General features: G+C 42.0%; 1 protein-coding gene across 4 annotated transcripts in view; it reads left to right on the top strand.

The window, feature by feature from the left end:
• The window catches only part of ACTN2 (actinin alpha 2), an 87,692-nt gene that overhangs the window by 16,224 nt on the left and 51,080 nt on the right, over window positions 1–20,388 (top strand). For all 4 annotated transcript variants that reach the window (XM_084622201.1, XM_084622200.1, XM_084622198.1 and 1 more), the window contains exons 2-3: window positions 14,281–14,395; window positions 16,755–16,874. In XM_084622201.1, the coding sequence (XP_084478327.1) occupies window positions 14,281–14,395; window positions 16,755–16,874 (235 nt within the window). The remainder of the gene's footprint in view (window positions 1–14,280; window positions 14,396–16,754; window positions 16,875–20,388) is intronic.

A 20,388-nucleotide genomic window follows, 5' to 3' on the forward strand; every position in this document is an offset into this window, starting at 1 on the left:
CCGCGTCAGCTGGCACAGACCAGTTTTGGGTTTTTCTTTGCTGTGTAGATGTATCCTCAGGAACTTGCCCGATCCTACAAGAAGTCTGTAGTGTAGTAGGGACTCGAAACCATGGCTCCCAAGTCTCAAGTTAGCACCCTAACCACTGGATCATGCTTCCTTTCTGATCGGTATAGCAATGTAATTTGGGGGCTAATGTATGTGGGAAATTTGTTAGTATTATAGATACTGTATATTGGCATAAGAGATAATATTTATTTAACTGTTATAGTGCTAATGTTATACCCTAAGCAGTTAACACAGATTAAAAGAACAGTCTTCAATACTAAAAAAAAATAAAGATCTTAATATTGTTATGGTGGGAGTCATTGGAGGATGTTGTTACACAAAGTATTACCAGTTTGTTTTCTTGGCACGCAAACAGTGTTCGGTCTTTGAAGATATACATATTGTTGTAAGTTTTGTGATGTATAGTCCTTTTGGGAGAGCTGTTGCCAACAGCTGGAGAGTTTGCTCTCAGCTTTACCTTGTCTAGCTAGAGTCAATTCTTTGTGCAGAGTTGCTTCCTGAGGCAGGGCATTGGTGTTGGATTGAGGTTTCTGAAAGCGGGAATTACCTGTATGCCATTTATGACCAACTCTGTTCAAAGATGATTGTGTATAGTATATGTAAACAAGCTATACTATGAAAATACCCAGACTGATGTCTTCTCCAACAGGAAACCAACCTGCAAGACCCAGAAATCTACTACCAATCAGCAGGGTAGTGACCATATTAAGGAACTGAACTCCCTATTTCAATATTAACAAAAGCCTGGAGATTAATTTGTATACTGGGGATTGGATAGCTCAGGATACTGGAGATATGAAGCCTTTCAGTTTTAGAACACAGTTTCCTGGTGCCCTACGCAGCCGCCTGCTGCCTGCCTGCTGCTCCAGCCCCTGCTTCGCCTCTTTCCCATGGCCCCCAGCCCCGCCCCCACCCCACCCCGCCCCTGCTCTGCCCCAGGCAGATTTTTTTGATATTGCATAAAAGTTGAGAACTCCACTGGTTGTGATGGGTTGCCTCGTTGCCTGCTGCAATCAAACTTGTCTTGTAACAAGGCCTGTGCCATCAGTGGTAATGAAACTTTCTGCATGAGAGAGGGCACTTGGAATATTATACCTGCTGTTCATCTGAAGTTGTAGGTCTCTATGGTGTAATCAGAGAGTCAGATTAACTTGTGAAGGATGCAGTGCCATAGGAATGTGAGCAGCCAATGGACCATCTCTGAGCACCAGGTATGGTTGATGGAGCCAGGATTTCCAGATGACCATGTCTAAACTGCTGCTGTCCATCCTGAGGTGACAAGCAGTCCTGCGCTGCTGCAGCTTTATTTACTAACTCTGAGACCATGTAAATCTATTATTTTTGTTTGCTAGAACAGGGCTTGTTGGTGTGAGAGAGCGAGAGCTAATGAACTATAATGGAGTTGGCACATTGCTTTGGCTCTCACAGCAAAAGCCCCTGTAGAAATTGGTGAAAGGAATGAAATTCTGTACACTGGTCATCTTTTTCAAGCTACGTTGACAGTATGTTGAACTGTATTCTGTGGCCTTACGTGCAAATTCACACGTTTAGGTTGTTGATTTTTACAATAGTAGGACCTATGAAATGCCACTAAGCAGTTCCATCCAGTAGAGGGTAATACTGTACACAAACACGAGACTGCACGTTACAGTAGGAATTTAGGCAGCTGTGTCATTTCTGGGTTTGTTCCCTTGTGTCTCTAGCTGCAGCATCCTTTGTCTCTGGCTGCAGCACCAATCGTCTCGTCTTGCTACAGGTAACCAGGCTGACCATATGGCTTCCTTGTTTTTCATTATTTTATATTTCAAGTTGTAGTATCTATATTATTTAAAATGTTTAATAGTGCTCTAACTGGATGGTATCGCCCTTGTCATCGCAGTGGAGTTTATATTAGGAGTTAATGCTGACAGTTGCAGTATTAACTCTTGCTCCTGCCTTCTTCCAAATCTGAGGCCTGATCCAAAGCCCATTAAGTCAATGGAAAAACACCTATTGCTTTCAATTGGCTTTGGATCAGGGCTTGGAGTAGGGATAGTTTGGAGATCTAGGAGGGGAGCCAGTATCAGTGCGGCTTCCAGAGTTCAGAATGAATCGTGCAGGCTCTTTGCAGGATTTCCCCGTGGATCTATTGGAATATCCACATTTTAATGGTAGTCTTATCCCTTCTACAGTCTCATAGACTTTAAGGTCAGAAGGGACTATCATGATCATCTAGTCTGACTTCCTGCACATTGCACGCCACAGAACCTCACCCACCCATTCCTGTAATAGTCCTGAGACCCTTCCCTCACAAGATGACAATGAGTTGGGAACAGTGTATGCAGTGATCCACATGCAATTTCCCCTGGAACGTCTCTGCCTGATGGGTTTTTACAATGCAACCCTTTTTCTGTTGACTCCACTAAAAGAAATCACTAATGGAACTGTAACAAAATGCTTGATGATCTTCTTGACATTTGCCAGTGTCCAGCCTTGGTGGTGATCTCCTAAAGTTATTCTTAAAGTGATATTTAAATGCTTTAGAATCTTCAGCTTTTTTTTTTGGCAATAATCAGGCCTGTGAAATGGACATGTAGTCACACAGTGATGGGAGTTGCGTATTTTCCAGGAAACCTTATCCTCACATAGGATTAGACCACCTGCTTTGTAAGAGCTAAAGCCTTCCCTGGCTGTTCTGTGTGCGTAGAATTCCCATTAATGCTATTGGAGCTTACATTATGTTTACTGAGTGGGGAATGTGCCTCTTTAATTATACACCTCATGAATAATAGGGTTGTGGGAATCAGTGATGAAAAAGACCTTTCAGTTTATGGAGTTGATCTCCTAGTAGGGTGGACTGTTCACTACTAGAAAAGGAGTACTTGTGGCACCTTAGAGACTAACCGATTTATTTGAGCATGAGCTTTTGTGAGCTACAGCTCACTTCATATTTGAGCATAAGCTTTTGTGAGCTACAGCTCACTTCATATCCGATGAAGTGAGCTGTAGCTCACAAAAGCTTATGCTGAAATAAATCGGTTAGTCTCTAAGGTGCCACAAGTACTCCTTTTCTTTTTGCGAATACAGACTAACATGGCTGTTACTCTGAAACCTGTTTACTACTATGATCCAGTGTGGTATCAATTTAATCTCTGATATGATCACTACTGCACTTTCAGACAGAAGAGCTTAGTAGGGCTTTTCCATCTCTGAATTCTAAGACCTTGTGATTCTTTATTTTCTAGTGCCTTTTCTAGTTTTTCTGGTTCTGCAGTTTAAATGACCTCACTGTCAGGAATTTTTCCGTGATATTTAGCCTAGATTTTCCTTTTCTTGATTTCTTTGAATGACTCCTACGTATGGTACATAATCCCTTGAACCATCCCAGATAGTTCACCCACTTCAAATATTTACATCCTTTACATAACCAAATTCAGTTAGCAAGTTGCTGTGCTAAACATTAACATTTCACTTGGCCAGTAGAAGACTTCCTGTCACTCAGTGATTGAATAACATTACGTTCCTGTAAAAATGACACTTCCAGAAGAGGTAGCATTTAAGGCTCCAGAACTGTAGGTCACCCTAGTTATTTTATGAAATTGTACCAGGTGCATTTTGGCTTTTGTTTTGGGGTGGAAAAAAGGAAAAGGGGTAAAATCCAAACTCGAGTTCAAACAACTGAAAAAAAAAATCGAATCCTTTATTTATTATTTCTAGTTCATACCAACTCAGTTAATGGTGCAGCCATTTCTACACATTTGTAGAAACTCCCCCACACGTCAATTAATAGCCATAAGGGTACATTTAAAACTGAAACTTAAATAAAATGGTGCCAGGCAGTTCCACTGCACTTGCAGCATATTACCACATGGTTGAAAAGGGTTGGTTTATTTTCTGTCATTTATTCCTGGCTCTGCCACTGACCTGCTGTGTGTCTTCGGGCAAATATCTTCACCTCTGTTGTCCCTTTCACCCTTCGTGTGTCTTGTTCAGGTAGCCTGCAAACTCTTTTTCTGAGGCAAGGACCTTCTCTCACTATGTGTTTGTACGGTGCCTGGCACACTAGGGCCTCTAGGTGCTACTGTAGTACAAGCAGCCAACAGTAATAGCTGCTGTTGTTTTACCCAGCAGCAAACGACAGAGCAGCAGAAGCAAGATATTATGTCCAATGATGGTACAAGCTGTACTTCGTATCAAATGGTAAAAACAGTGTAGATAGGTCACTTCAGCAACTGCCAAGAGGAAAATGAGAAGTCACAGTAAAGGAAGTTCCAATTTGAAAGGTTTCCTTCCCACAATGGAGAAAATTGTGTCAATTTATGGCAATAAATTCCTCAGTTATTGTAGCTTCCTCTGTGCAGGGCTTCCAGCTGGGTCTCTTTGCTGTTTGCGACTTGTACAGAAGTCAGTAGAGTGCCTGTTCACAGGGAGGAGTAATATGATCATATTATTCCAACTTAGCAATGACTGCCTATAAAGAGGCTGGTCTTTTTGGCTTTTTGGGCTCTTAATGGAGAGGAGCCTGGATATATTGAGACCTGCTCCTTAAGTCTTGTTCTGGTGGGTATTTGCATTCTGAGGGCTTGCAGCTCCCACTGGCTTCAGCTGGAAGTAGCATAGGTGTTCAGCACCTCTGGAAATCAGTCGCCCTTCTACAGTTCCACTATCACACTTTAAGTCAGTGGGTGACAAAGCGTTTGTTCCAGTGGCCCCTACACTGTGGAACTCTCTTGCTAGTTTAAATATTGTCACTTTGGCTTTTCAGCATTTTTCCTACTGTTTTACACTTCCACAGTTAAAATCAAAAAGGCGAAAAATGCAGACGTCAGCGTTCAATGATATCAACTTGTCTGTGTTTCATCTCCTATATGTTTGCATGGTATTCATTTTACAACATAAATAGTAAGCTATTAAATAATATTACTGCATACTTACCTGGGAAAACAAAATAGAAAATAGTAATATATATGCCATGTGGCTGAGTTAATCTTGCTATACATAAGAGTGAATTGCGATAGCAGAGTATATCAATGATCATTCCAATCCAGTATACTGTCTCTGACAAGGGTGAATACCAGATGCTTCAGAGCAAGATGGAAGAAACCCCAGGGTGGAAAATTATGGAATAACCTGATAAAAAACAGTGAAAACCTGACCTCATTAAATTCAATGGTAGTTTTGCCATTGACTTGAGTGGGAACAGGATTTCCTCCACAGTGTGTTCCTTTTTAACCCATTTTTCCTTCCTCCTCATCCCACATATACACTTGGCCTGGGCTATTGTCTGGCTTGAGACAATTTTCTGCAAGACAGTTTAACAGGGTAACTGCTCTGTTACGAGGGATAAATCTTAGCAGTGAAAAACACTTACTTTTGATTTTTTTTTAAAAGACAGCTTAGAATTTGCAAAATATTATACAGTGCTGCAAAAATTGCTGAGAGTTGTTTCTGAGCTCTTAATGATCTCCTCACTCTAAGCCATAAGACCATTCTACCCCATTTGTGTTTTTTCCATCATCTTGTGCCCCTTGGTGGGGGTCAAGACTTCATTGATAAATAAAATTATTATTACAAATTATTGTGGCAAGCAATCACCACTACATTAAAAAAAACAGACTCCACAGTACGGTATGTCTGACTGTAAACTGAAATGAATCAACACTTTAATTTCTTATTCCATCCTAATTGATAAGAATCCTATTAATTCCCATATACATTTGTTAAAGGAAGACCAGATCACGTAGTTTGCTGAGTGTACGTGTATGTTTTTTTGAATTTATACTTTAGTAATGAGGTTTTGTTTAGAGCCATGTAAGAGGCTTATAACTAGGAGTAACAGGACCAGAGAGAGAAAATGAGAATTTAAGTTAAATATTAGGGGGGAAGGAGGAATTTCCTAAAAGTGAGATTTCTTAGACTGTTCAATTGTCCTCCAGGGAGAGTGACAGGAACACCATCTTTTGTCACAGCTAGAATGGGTTTAGCAGATACTGTGTAGGGAGTCTTTCTGCACTGGCAGGTGGATGAATCAAGTGACCTAATTGTTTGTGTTTTCTATCTCTGATTTCTACATTCTTACTCAGATATGATAACAGTAATGGGCTAGATTCATCCCTGGGATAATAGTGCAGCTTCATTGACCTGCCTACAATACCTCTGAATTTGGCCCAATGGGTGTGTTGTATCACATCTATGCAACAAGTGTAAGTTGTGCCAATGGGGAAACTGTTCTCTCACTCTTGCTCTGTCTCTCTCTCTCTTTTAAACTAAAAATAATGGTAAAGTTTCTTTGTTACATGCATACAGCTAGCATGCAGATTGTGTTCCAAGCGGAGAGAAAGGCCCTGATGCTGAAGTCCCATGGACACAGGAGTCCATGCTAGCAGGTCGCATTGCAGGATCAGGGCTTACATTTTGAAATATGGATAATAGGCAGAAGCTGGCTGTGCTTCAAAGAGAGACTTCAGTCTCCTCTAGTAGGAATGTTCTGGCTTTCTCTCTGCAGCACTCTTGCCATGTACTCAGAGCACAGTAAAATACCACATATAGCTACAGAGCGAGTCATTGCATCCCATTTAGGCTTGAAGTAATGAACAATCCCAATTGCCACCATTTGAGAGAGCGGGGATATATCAGGATCAGTGCTGTGAAGCAAAATAATTGTCAGTTTTAAGCAGTTGTCCCTTTGAAGTAAATAGCAGGAGTCACCCAAGTGTGTGTATTAACACATAAATGCACATCCTTTTAGGAAACACTGCCAGCTTATATTTTCCACTTCTCTGAAGACCTGAAGATCTAGTTATAAAGATCACTTTATCTGAGCTTGCTCCCCTGTCCCCAGTTCAGTACACTGCAAGGTCCACAAGGCAGTTGTGCTGCGTCACAAAACAGAAATCTAAAGTATTAAGTTTTTTACTCGTGTTGCACTGTGTATATGTATGTGTATTTTGATCTATCATTGCTCGATTGCCATTGAGCACTGTATATTTTTATCTTATGGAATAATCATGGGTAGGGTTAGAAACAAAAAGAAATGATTCAGGAAGGCCAGTAGCTGTTTTGAGAGAGAAAACAAGAACTCTTTTAAAATCAGTTTGAATTTTAAATAGGTGGTGTAATTAGTATAGGAAACATAAAAAAGTTATTGCGACCCATCTTTCTTTGGTTCCATTGAATCAGTCAAAGAGAGCATTAGCCTTTTTGTGAAATGTGAGTACTAGCTAGTGGGAAACCATTGGAATTTCTCAATTAAATATCTCAAACGTTACATCAGGATCAAAGGCTCATAATTACAGTAGTGTTCTCCTTTTATAATTCTGGGGCAGCATCAAAAGAAAGTTAAATTTTTATCAGTACTCTAACATATGCAACATATGTGGGCTTTCCTATTACTGTAGGACCCTTTCTGCCTTCATACATGTTGTTTATTCAATCAGAAATACTATGTCCTTCAATTTGCATCCTTACAAAGGTACACATAGTTTTGGGGAGTTACTTGCACTAGGACTGCAAGTTGGAGTTACCCCAGTGACTGCAAATTCACATGTTCACGGTGATTCAGTTGCCTACGTGAAATCAATTTGGTCTTCTCAGTCCAGTTTTCAGTGAACATATTTTTACATCACAAATGACACAGACAATCCTTTTGGTGGTGATTGCAGAGAGGCCAAGCACTGCCTGCATAAAACCTGAATTACTCTGTCATCCCTCAACATAGGCTTTCCAAATCAGGATTGACACGATTGGTGGTGTGTTTTGGGAAAGTTTCCTACAGGGGTCAGAGAGTAGTCCAAATTCCTTGCCCTTTCGTTCATGGCTCTCTCTGCTTAGAGTGATAACACAGGTTTTCTTCTACTGGTAGCTTTTGTGATGGGCATTTAAAAAAAAAATTTAGAGTTTGCTTTTTGCAAATAAATTCAAACCTCAAAGGCCAATGCTCCAGGCATTTAATTGCACCTATTTTAGCATATACTATTGCTCTGTGATGTCAGTTCCACCCTGCTCATCATGGCAGTCTGCTACTCTTATATGCTCCCAACAGGTCAGCAGTGAAAATAATTTGCTTTTCCTAATTCTTCCTTTCAATCCCAGAGGATTTAAGATTTGCGGAATATAGTGTTATATGCTGGTTGTGTTTTGATCTCCAGGACCTGAGCTTTTTTGAATTGCTGCTTACTGACTTTTTATAGAGCTATTTGTCAGAGCCGGAGTAATGCCAATTTATGCTCTCAACAAATGGGATCACAATGAGAGAGTGAAAGAATGAGGATTAAACAAGATGTGAACTGTGGAAGGCGTCGCAAGGCTAGGTGTGTAGTGAGTTTTGTTCGGCAACTTCTTATCTGTGGCATTACTGAAGTCAGTAATAGTCTCTCTTTTGACATTAAATGATGTCTATATAGCTGTGTTTAGTTCTAGGCAAACAAGACAGGTTTTTGCAGCCACTGGATTATACAGTCACATGCAGATAGTCTGCTGGAATGTACATGAGCTGTGCTTTCAAGGAGGCACAAGGCAACCGAAATACAGATAACGGCATTTCATGAACAAAGGACTCGCACTGGAAAAAAACGCTGCGATGAGAAGCTGCAGTTGTCTCTTGCTGCATTTGACCAATCAGAACAAACTGAGACCTGGTGTAAGCGGGTGTCATACCATAAAAAGGAATCGTGCTTCAACAGAACTTCGTTTAGCCCACTGTGTAGGTTTTGTGGGTTGTAATCAGATCATTTTTTTAAGTTTACCATTTTTGAGAGACTACAGGTGTGAGTCCATGTCTTATGTTGGTAATTTTCAGTTTGTGGATCAATTTTGATTTAATGTTCAGACATGTAAAAATGTAATAAAAAGGACAGCAAAAATCAGCACAGAAAAGGCTTTGTGGGACAGTCTATAAAAGTGAAGATGAACTGATCCCTTGTCAGTCTGCTCATCTAAAACAGTTTGATTGGGCCAAAGTAGCATCTTTGATTTCTTTATGGAGTAGCAACATCAGCTGCTCAGTATCTTCAAAATCTTTATAAAATGAACAATAACATCAGCAAAAAGAGAAGGTAGGTAGAGCAGAAGAGATGAGAGGGAATGAAGAGGAAGTGTGATCTAGTGGTTAGATCACAGGGCTGCGTGCTAGAACATCTAGCTTCTATGTCTAGCTTTGCCACCGAGTTACTGTGAGCAAGTCATATAACAGCTCTATAGCTCAGTTTATCCATCTGTAAACTTAGTATAATAAAAAGTACCTATCTCTAAGGGCAGGTTTCAGAGTAGCAGCCGTGTTAGTCTGTATTCGCAAAAAGGAAAGGAGTACTTGTGGCACCTTAGAGACTAACCAATTTATTTGAGCATAAGCTTTCATGAACTACAGCTCACTTAATCAGATGCATTCAGTGGAAAATACAGTGAGGAGATTTATATACACACAGAACATGAAAAAAACACCCATTTTTTCATGTTCTGTGTGTATATAAATCTCCTCACTGTATTTTCCACTGAACGCATCTGATGAAGTGAGCTGTAGCTCACAAAAGTTTATGGTCAAATAAATTGGTTAGTCTCTAAGGTGCCGCAAGTACTCCTTTCCTTTTATCTCTAAGGGATGTTTGAATAAGTTAGTTTTCAAACCTCTTTGGGACCCTCCGATGCAACCATATTTTAGAATATTCTGTTGAGGTTCTTATACTGTGCTGATCATTGTGGTATTTAAACACTATGTAAGTACAAAGTAGAGAGGCCAACAGAGAAATTAGAGGTGGGAAATATTTTAATTTGCTTGGTTGATGAACCCAAGTATCAGATTAATCTTTGCTCAACAGCAAAAAAGAAATCAACATAACCCTCAATACAGTCCTGTGTTGAGATGGGTGAGATCACGAAAATAGCACTGTGACCTGTCTGTTCCCAGTTTTGATGGATCTATTTTTACCATCTGCTTGGCTGTTCAGACCTAGCCTAGTCCTGTGTCCCCAAAACAGTTCTGCAAAATACAATAGCATCTGAAAGTAAATGGATAGCCATCATTTTGGTGAGTGTGAAAGGCTCAGACATTTATTGGTTAGCTTTTCTAATGGGTGTGCCGGGTTTCCATGTAACAAGTTTTTGTGCATTTTATCTTTGGGTGCTTTAAGCTGTGTCTTCTACATTACTCTAATATCTCTCTGTCATAGGAGGAGTACTATAATTTCTGGTATTTGCAAATGTGCGCTACTGACCCACGAATACTGATTACACATGCTCAGAGATGCTAGAGGCAGACAAAAGCTGTAACAAGCTAGATTCTGGCAGTATTTGATTATGCCAGGTACCATCATAGGGCTTCATTGTGTGCAACCCTGTGCAGGTTCACATGTGCAGAGAGGGTGCTTTTTATCCTGGGGTTGGGGCCTGGTACAATCTGGTCCTTGCACTCCTGTGGGCTCAAGGACTCGGTGAGGCTAGTACCAAAAAGCAAAGCAAGCCAAAGTGAGAGGGCCCAGGTGGGTATGGGACCGTGGCCTTGCTCCCTCACAAGCAGCATATAGGGCTTCACATAACATGGAGAGCACACAGCACTTTTGTGGAAGGTGAAGCAGTGGCGATCGGGGGTGGGGTGGGGCGGGGGGCACTGTGTCTGAATCTGATAGGACAGCCTTTGACAGCCCTCGTTTGTGTAGTGTAGTACACTGCTCCCAGTGCAGAGCTCTGCCTGAAAGCCATAATATAGCTCTTAAGGCTTGTCAACACTAGCATTTGGGTGTTGCAGCACCCTACCAGGCCTGTAAAACACCTTGTGTCTCTTTCATATGCTGGGTAATAACACCCAAGATTCCATGCTTGTAAAATTCAACTGGCTCTTTATTAAGAGAACTATGTGCATAGATGCTACAGCTAACATTCTAGCCATATGCATATAGACTGACTTCCTGGTGCTTTCTCCAGACTCTTCTCTGCAACCTGGGCTCCTTCCTCCAAGTCCATACAAGTTGCTACAATGTTCCCCCCCCAACCCGACACATTTTTCCAACAATGCACAGGCACGCACACCACAGTCCCGTCTGCACTTGCTCAGTGCCAGTCTAGGCACAGTTGCATCCACAGTCATGTTTTTCTGCACTGCTGCCGTGCCACTGTGTGTAGGAACTGCAAATGCTGCAGCTGCAATGGTAAAGTTAGTCCCTGCAGTGCAATTCATAGATAGAGTCATAGACTTCAAGGTCAGAAGGGACCATTATGATCATATAGTCTGACCTCCTGCACAAGGCAGGTCACAGAATCTCACCCACCCACTCCTGTAACAAACCCTAACCTATGTCTGAGCTATTGAAGTCCTCAAATCACAGTTTAAAGACTTCAAGGTGCAGAGAATCCTCCAGCAAGTGACCCGTGCCCCATGCTGCAGAGAAAGGCGAAAAACCTCCAGGGCCTCTGCCAATCTGCCCTGGAGGAAAATTCCTTCCCGACCCCAAATATGGCAATCAGCTAAACCCTGAGCATGTGGGCAAGACTCACCAGCCAGACAGCCAGGAAAGAATTCTCTGTAGTAACTCAGATCCCACTCCATCTAACATCCCATCACAGGCCATTGGGAATATTTACTGCTAATAGTCAAAGACCAATTAATTGCCAAAATTAGGCTATCCCATCATACCATCCCCTCCATAAACTTATCAAGCTCAGTCTTGAAGCCAGACAGGTCTTTTGCCCCCACTGCTCCCCTTGGAAGGCTGTTCCAGAACTTCACTCCTCTGATGGTTAGAAACCTTCGTCTAATTTCAAGTCTAAACTTCCTGGTGGCCAGTTTATATCCATTTGTCCTTGTGTCCACATTGGTACTGAACTTAAATAATTCCTCTCCCTCGCTGGTATTATCCCTCTGATATATTTACAGAGAGCAATCCTATCTCCCCTCAGCCTTCTTTTGGTTAGGCTACACAAGCCAAGCTCTTTGAGCCTCCTTTCAGAAGACAGGTTTTCCATTCCTCAGATCATCCTAGTAGCCCTTCTCTGTACCTGTTCCAGTTTGAATTCATCCTTCCTAAACATGGGAGACCAGAACTGCACACAGCCCACAGCCCTGGTTTTGTCACCTCACAAGCCACTTACCTGTTGGCTGCATGCAGGGCTGAAAGCAGCAGAGGCAATTCTTGGCTGCTCTTGGCTCATCCCAGTCACCCCACTCATCCTGACACCTCAAGGGCCACAGTAGCATTCTAGGATGTAAAAATAGAACCGCAACTCAGATTTTATTAAACAATTTTAAACATTCAAATAGGCTTTTTTTTGGTCTCACAGAGAGTCCCCTGAAAATACAAGAACAAACATTAATTATGAGTCAATTCTGCGCCCACAGGCCCAAAATGCAAAAGGCTAGATCTGCCTCCATGGGCTGAATGAAAAGTCTGAAGAGGTATTTTTGTTTGTGCATAATTTACATAAAATTTACATATTTCTAAAGTGGGCATTTGATTGCACAGATCCCCCAAATCCATCACCTCTGCCCCATAGCCATCGCCAGTGATTTCAGTAGCTGGACACAGAAGGGGAGCAGAGTGCCCATTTAATTAGCCATGGAGTAGGAGCTTCAGAGAATCACTGCTTCCTCAAGCCGGGGGAGGAGGAGCGCTCCGGTCTGCTTTTACCACAGGAGGCAGAGAGCTGCGCTCCCACATGTTCTCCTCTCCCCCTTACTTTAACTCCGGACACATCTGTTTCCATACACTCCCTCATTTCTAGGGCCCTACCAAATTTGCGGCCGTGAAAATTGCGTCATGGACTGTGAAATCTAGTCTTTTGTGTACTTCTACCCTGTGCTATACCGATTTCGCGGAGGAGACCAGTGGCTCTCAAACTGGAGGTCCCAGCCAAAAAGGGGGTCAGAAAGTAATTGTAGGGGGGGTCTCAGTATTGCTATCCTTACTTCTGCACTGCTCCCTTCAGAGCTGGATGGCCAGAGAGTGGCAGCTGCTGACCAAGGGCCCAGCTCTGAAGGGAGCAGCGCAGAAGTAAGGGTGGCAATACCATACCATGCCACCCTTACTTCTGCGCTGCTGCTGGCAGCGGCTCTGCCTTCAGAGCTGGGTGCTTGGCCAGAGGCCACCGCTCTCCGGCCACCCAGCTGTGAAGGAAGCACCGCTGCCAGCAGCAGCGCAGAAGTAAGGGTGGCAGTACCGCAACCCCCCCTACAATAACCTGGTCACCCCCCCACAACCTCCTTTTGGGTCAGGACCCCTATAGTTACAACCTCATTCAAATTTAAATAGCTGAAATCATGAAAATTTACAATTTTTAAAATCCTATGACTGTGAAATGGACCAAAATGGACTGTAAATATAGTAGGGCCCTACTTGTTTCCCCCAGGGAAGCCACCGGTTTGTCTCCACCCGCTCATCAGCTCTCACTCACCCTGTCCTGCCATGCCACAAGTACCTCAGAGTCTTTTCTTTTCAGCAGCTGCCATGGCTTCACCAGTGGCTGAGTCCCTGCCTCCTCCTTTCTCCCCCCCCCCGCCAAGAGTGCTCCTTCCTCTCAAGTCCTTTCTGACTGGAGCAGGAGGGAGGAGCAGGAGGGAGGGGCTGAGGGAAGGGAGGGTGCTTGCTGAAATGTTGGAAAAGAAAGGAACATTGTTTCAGCCACTGGCCCAACCCACCCTGGTAGCTGTCCAAGGACTGAAACCCCTGCTGAGACCATGCTGAAGGTAGGCTCAACAGCATTTCTCAAAACTGGGGGTTAGTAAGGTCTGGTCTAGGCTGGCGCTGCCTTAGCAATGAGAACTGGACAAAATAATCAGGCTCAGTGGTTTTACAGAGAGAAAGAGAAAAAGAAAGATACTCTTGTTGTATGTTGTCTTTCATGATAAATTTAACCATGAAAACTTCCATCTCTGCACTTGGGTGTTTCACCAAGTTGTGGTCACAATCTGGAAGTTCATACAAGGAGGAAACCAAATTAAAAAAAAATCCATGAAGGATCAGGTCATATTGAAATACAGACGTTGTGCAGATTCTGTAATGACTGTGCATGGCTCATTGTAAAGCTTCCAAGAGACTGGGCTGTATTTCTTTTTCAAAAAGTCTGTGTTTAAAAAGGCATTTTGTTTCTTATCAATATTACTAATAAGCCCCAGGATTATCAATATTACTAGAAGTCCCAGGCAGCCTTGACAATCTCATCTGCATTGTTTGCTCACTCAGATGGTTCAGCAGTTGCTTTGAAAGATGCCATGGTGACAAGTATTTTGTTTTCCTTCTGCTGTTATAGACCTTTACAGCTTGGTGCAATTCCCACCTCAGGAAAGCAGGCACACAGATTGAGAACATCGAAGATGACTTCAGGAATGGCCTTAAACTGATGCTCCTCTTGGAAGTCATTTCAGGTTTGTTAGAAACAAAATGTCTAATGCATTTAGTAAACACCACCCCTGACTTTAGAACCTCGTAGAGATTTTGTAGTGCAAAACTATAACAGAAGTTAATCCTCGACCTTGAGGAGGGTTAGGAGCAATCTTGTTTTCCAGTTGCATGGGACAGCAAAACTCCAGTCCAACAAGTGATCTGTTCACTGTCCATTGGAGGAGCTGCTGACCTGTATTTAAGAATCCTGAGCAAATTGATGGACCATTGCATCTGATCTGAGGCTGAAAATAAAAAGTGGTCTCTCACCTCAGTTTCTTTGTAAATATTTTTGAATAGTAAAGGAAATGGATGATTTGTCCACCAAGCACTTACTGCTTTGCTAAATTCCTTTTCTGCCTCCATTCCTCTAGTTCTGAATCCCACTGCACACAATTGGGAATTGTGTGCACATTTGTGTCCCCCTCCTGCATATTCCTACTGGAAATTGTGTACCTGCCTAGTTCCCACAGAACAAAACCAGAAAATGAATAAATAAAAACCTTTGAAATAACCACAGCTTCTTGTTGAACAACCAGATCTGAGATCCTGGTTATCCTTGGACTGGGCAATTAAAAAAAAAAAGTTTTTTTCTTAGCCTGCCTCAGGGTGTCATCAGTAGGAAAAAAATGAGTGAAATACTCTCTTAAAAGAATGAAAACTGTTAAAGATCGGCAGTGCATGAGTGAGCTTAAAGAGTTACAGATGAATACATTTTAAAATAAAGGTTCTGTGCTTCTGAGCTGATGATGTCCCAAAGCCATACTATGACTGCAGCTGTCTGAACCATTTGGCTTTGGGTGATATCACAAACTGCTGTTGGAGAGACATAAAACCTGCAGGGTCCTTAGGCCCTGCAACTAAGAGTTTACTTTTCCTCTGCATGTGGAGGTCACAAATTTATTTTTTAACCATTTTATTCAGTTTTTAACCCCTTAGTATGAGTACTCCAAACTTTTTCTTTTCTTTTTTTAATTATTAAGCAAGCTTTTCAAAAGTTGGTGCCTAAAATCAGGCTCAGAAATCCATATTTAGAGACCTTAAATCAGGGGTCGGCAACCTTTCAGAAGTGGTGTGCCGAGTCTTCATTTTATTCACTCTAATTTCATGTTTCGCATGCCAGTAATACATTGTAATGTTTTTAGAAGGTCTCTTTCTATAAGTCTATAATATATAACTAAACTATTGTTCTATGTAAAGTAAATAAGGTTTTTAAAATATTTAAGAAGTTTCATTTAAAATTAAATTAAAATGCAGAGCCCGCCGGACTGGTGGCCAGGACCCAGGCAGTGTGAGTGCCACTGAAAATCAGCTGGTGGGCCACCTTTGGCACACGTGCCATAGGTTGCCTACCCCTGCCTTAAATAATTAGTGGTCTGATCTTCAAAACTTCTGAGCACTGAACAGCTCCTATTGACTTATTTATGCAAACCAGCTAAATCATCTATTTCCTCTGCCATTCAAAGGTGGGGAGCAGTCACCAGCAGACTGTGATTACCTGACGATGCCCCTGTGAAGAGGGATGGTTATGAGGGGCATATTGGATGATAAAGGGAAAGGATCAAGGGAAGGAGCATTTCTAAGTCATGTTTTTTTGTGGAACGCTTTGAATTTGTGTAGGGGGGATTTATTCACATATAGTTACTCTCTTGACCATTTGAGAAGACATAGTCATGCAGCCCTTGGTACCAGACGGTGGCAGCATGGCTCTGACAGTGATGGATGAGGTTGGGATAAGTCCAGAGGTGGCAGGGATGCCCACAGGGTCCTGACGTCTGGGATTTGTTCCCATTTAACCACACCGATTCTCAGATTCTGCATTTTTTCCAGGATACTCCTCTTCCCTCTTGTGCATCTCTGCCAATCCTACTGTCCGACAGCAGCTCTTCAAATGCCATGGGTTTGGGGAGATTTTACACAGAAAGGGATGACATGGCTGTCTGATTTATATGATTTCCTTCCCTTGTAATCAGGAAGGAAAGGATGATGAGCTATGAGGAAGGGCCTGTTCACTTCCTTTTTACTTTCTTTCAACTATAAAGCAGACACTAACAGCACAATAAAATATGAAAAGTGTATCCATTTATATACCTCTTATGTTTGGGCAAACATCAAATTTTATTCAGGTTTCACTGCTGTACCGGAAGATCAAGGTAAGAAACTTCTTTGCTTTTTTGTGGGTTTGTTCAAAGGCACTTGACATTCTTTCAGAAAAATACCTCCAGAATAACTGTTAGCTTTTAGAAAATGTACTGCATACATTCTATCTGAGTTTTCTAGTCACTGGTGTGTCTGTTGCCAGGTGCCTGTAAGAATAATTGCATTCAACTTGTTGTACTACAGGGGAAAGACTACCAAAACCAGACAGAGGAAAAATGCGCTTCCATAAAATTGCTAATGTCAACAAAGCCCTGGATTATATTGCCAGCAAAGGAGTGAAACTTGTGTCAATTGGTGCAGAAGGTATGTGGAAACACTTGACAATAGGCCTTGGTCTATAGGCATACATATCCCAAAGAAGCTAGACAGCAGAGATCAGGGGCCAAATTTGTCCTGGTGCCTCCTTGGCCATGGAAGGCCAAGGCCCCTGATGCATCTTGATGGCTTCTCTGCAGAGGTGGGAAGACAAGAATTGGAAAGATTTTGGGTGTGGGGAGATGTGGGTTGTGGAAGGGCTTGATGATTCTAGAATTTGCTTCTCTACATAGTTAGGTTTAATGGTCTATAATTTCTTGGCATTTGCCCATTCCTTTTCTTAAAGATTAGGACAACATTTGGTTCTTTCAGTGCCTTCTTTTATTCCAACATGCTATTAAAAACCAGTAACTTTAGAAATCAGATAGGAGTCTAGAATGTACCTCATACAGCCCTGGGTCTTTGTTTATCTCTTTAGTGAGTATAATGTATAGCGGACTTCTTTTGATAAAATTGCTTGGGAGTTGAGACCTATTCCCAATTGTTACTACGGTGACTGTACACGGTTACTACATTTTTAAGACCAAGGTTCAACATTCTAGATGCAGTTAAAAGAGTGGACAATGGAAAAAGTGGTGGCTGGAGCTGGTTGGATACTGAACCCAAAATGAAGTGGAACTAGATGTGACATGATTATTTTGTTGTTCTGCTCCAAATAGTCACTGTAGTTACATTAAAATACGTGATTGGCTGGTTGGATTTTGAGAAACATAATTTGATGGTTGAAATATGCAGGATCTCACAGCAGATGGGATTTGCCAAATGCAGCTTCCCATGGAGCTTCCCATTCAGCATCTAGACATTACAGTGATTTGTGCTATCTAAATTAGATTGTTTCATGGTTCCCACCCTTGATCTAATTGCCCCATCCCCATGTTTTTATCCTTACTCCAGCCTCCAACCCTTAACCTCAGGGGGCTGAGTGAGAGGGGGAGGGTAACTGGATTAGAGGGAGGAAGGATATTTAGGTAGGAGTGAGTGGGAGAACAACCTTCATGGCTTCAGAGGCAATAGTGCCACTTAGGTGAAGTTCGTGGGGGGCAAATGTTTCCCCTAAGGTTTTTGCACTTGCTCAAAGTTCCATAGGGCCATGTAGCTGGTGGGGGGTGAGCTATGGCCTGACCACTTTTAAGCCATGGTCCTATACTAAATCAGTATGGCTGCTGCTGGAGCATTATTCAGATTTGGTCCAGCCGCCCCTCCATTTATATGGAGGAGCAGCTGGGCCAAATGGTATTGCAACTGGGTATATAGGGAAACTGTTCCTGTACGACAGAGCCCCGGAGAGTCCATCAAGAACTTGACTCATGGTGGCACTGGCTCATACACTATGTGGGTCAGAGACAAGGACACCTGGGGTCCCTGTCGGGGGGGAAGGGAGATAAGCAGGGACTGGAAAGCGGTCCCTGCCAGTGTGTGTGTGTATGTGTGTGTGGGACACTGGAATTCCTCCCCCACCAAAGAAATATCTGAATTGGTGCCACTGTTCACAGGTATAGTTAAGGTTTGGGTTGGTGTTTCAGAGCTGCGGGTGTTCATTTAGTCCGTTATAAACAGGTATCATTTGCCAAATTCAGATCCAGATCTAGGTTCAGATTTCCAGCATCACCAGAGAACAGATGTGTCAAAGCTGAGTTTTTGGTGGACTCTACTCTGACTTAGATTAGACTGAACTGCCTGGTTGCTTACGTGTGTGTGTAGCTGTCTTTAAAATATTGATTTTAATTGTTCGTCTTTGGGTATTTGTGGTTTGCGCAGTCTCTCCCAAAATCAAAGCTAATATCAAAGTGCTGCTTTAATTAATGTTTTGCTGTTCTTCAGCTACTGAATAGAACAAGGAGAGCAAGGCGGACAAACTATGTAGCAGAAATAGAAAAAAAAAGTGCTCCCCCTTCCCCCCTCCGGTATACTTTATACTTGTGCTATTCTGAGAGCAATATTGTATTCTATGGACAGCAGAGGGCATTGAAGAGCCAATTTACATGTGGAAATAGAAATCAAGTGTAAGGCAGACTGTTTGCAGAGCTGGTATAGAAATACTGAACCAACTGGCCAAAATTAGAATTAAAATGGATTAAACAAATGGTCTGGTGAGTAGTGCTTTTCACTGTCACATGGGAATCTTAAATTCACTGGCTGAGGTGAAGAGCTCTGCTGACGGTTGCTTACTCTACCTGATAATATTTTATACATACTGACCAAGATTTTCTAGGTGCTTAATGTTAGGCTCCTAAATCCATAATTAGGCACTTAAAGAAGCCCCCAGGGATCTCTCATTGATTTGTGGGAGCTGCTGGGTGCACAACACTTCTGAAAATCAGGTCACTTATTGAGGTCTCTAAGTGTGGACTTAACGCTAGGCTCCTAAGTACCCATTTTTAAAGATATTGGCCCCTGTATATACTGTTTTCCACATGAAGATCTCAAACATGAATGAATGAATGAATGAATTTATCCTTACAAGACCACTGTGAGGTAAAGTATCAGCCCTGTTTTACAGATGGGAAAACTGAAGCACAGAAAGGTTAATTGGGCCTTAATGTAAATGAGAAGCAGGTCCGGGCTGAGGAGTCAAGAGTTCTAGGTTTCGTTCCCAGCTTTGTCGCAGACTTCTTGTGTAACGTTGGGCAAGTCGCTTAACTTTTGTGCTTCACATTCCTCATCTGTAAAATTGGAGATAATAGTTACAAAGCTTGATTCATTAATGTTTGGAAGCTTTTTAGATTATTGGGTGGAAGGTACAAAAGAAAAGCCAAGTATTATCATTATCATTATTATTTATTATAATAATAATAATATAATAATATTTATTTTGACACAAAGAGGAACATATAAATTAAAACAGGCCAAATGGTGTTTCAGCTGTGGCTACTGGTGGCTGTAAATCACCTAATCTTTCATAAACATTTTTGGGATATGTTTTAATTTCCAAAATGTGAAGTCATTGTCTCTACATCTGTTGAGGATCATGTGTAATTTTCTGACACTGAGCAATGAAGAGTCTGTAGTGAACCTAGTGCCACCAACTGTGATTTAAACCAGAGGCCCAGAATAAAGATTAAACCACTAGTCCTGTGCAGCTCTAGTGCAAAATTCTATTTAATGTATTTATGAGTTGTCTCTATTCAGTAAATGTGTGGTGTTCATAGCCCAGGAAATGGCCAATCACTGGTTTTTGTTAGTTTTTTTTGTTTGTTTGTTTTTTGGGTGGGTGTGACCAGGGTCCTTGTGGGGAGCCAGCTCTGGTCACTCAATTAGGGTGACCTGAAAAGAATGGGGCAGCCAAACCCCAAAAAGCTGGTGAATATTCCAATACTTAGATTTACCAAGCCAGCATAAAACAGCTTCTTTATTACCTTACTGGTTACTCAGAAGTCCAAACAATACAGTTCCCTTAAAGTGATCCAGCCTCAGGCCTCCATCTAGGTACCCATGTCAAATATGATGAAAATTTCTGTAAATCTTATTTCATCATATAAAAGAAAAGGTTCTACCAATCCCA

The sequence above is a fragment of the Lepidochelys olivacea genome (genome assembly GCF_965140295.1).
Source record: "Lepidochelys olivacea isolate rLepOli2 genome assembly, chromosome: 3".
NCBI classification, from domain to species: Eukaryota; Metazoa; Chordata; order Testudines; family Cheloniidae; genus Lepidochelys; species Lepidochelys olivacea.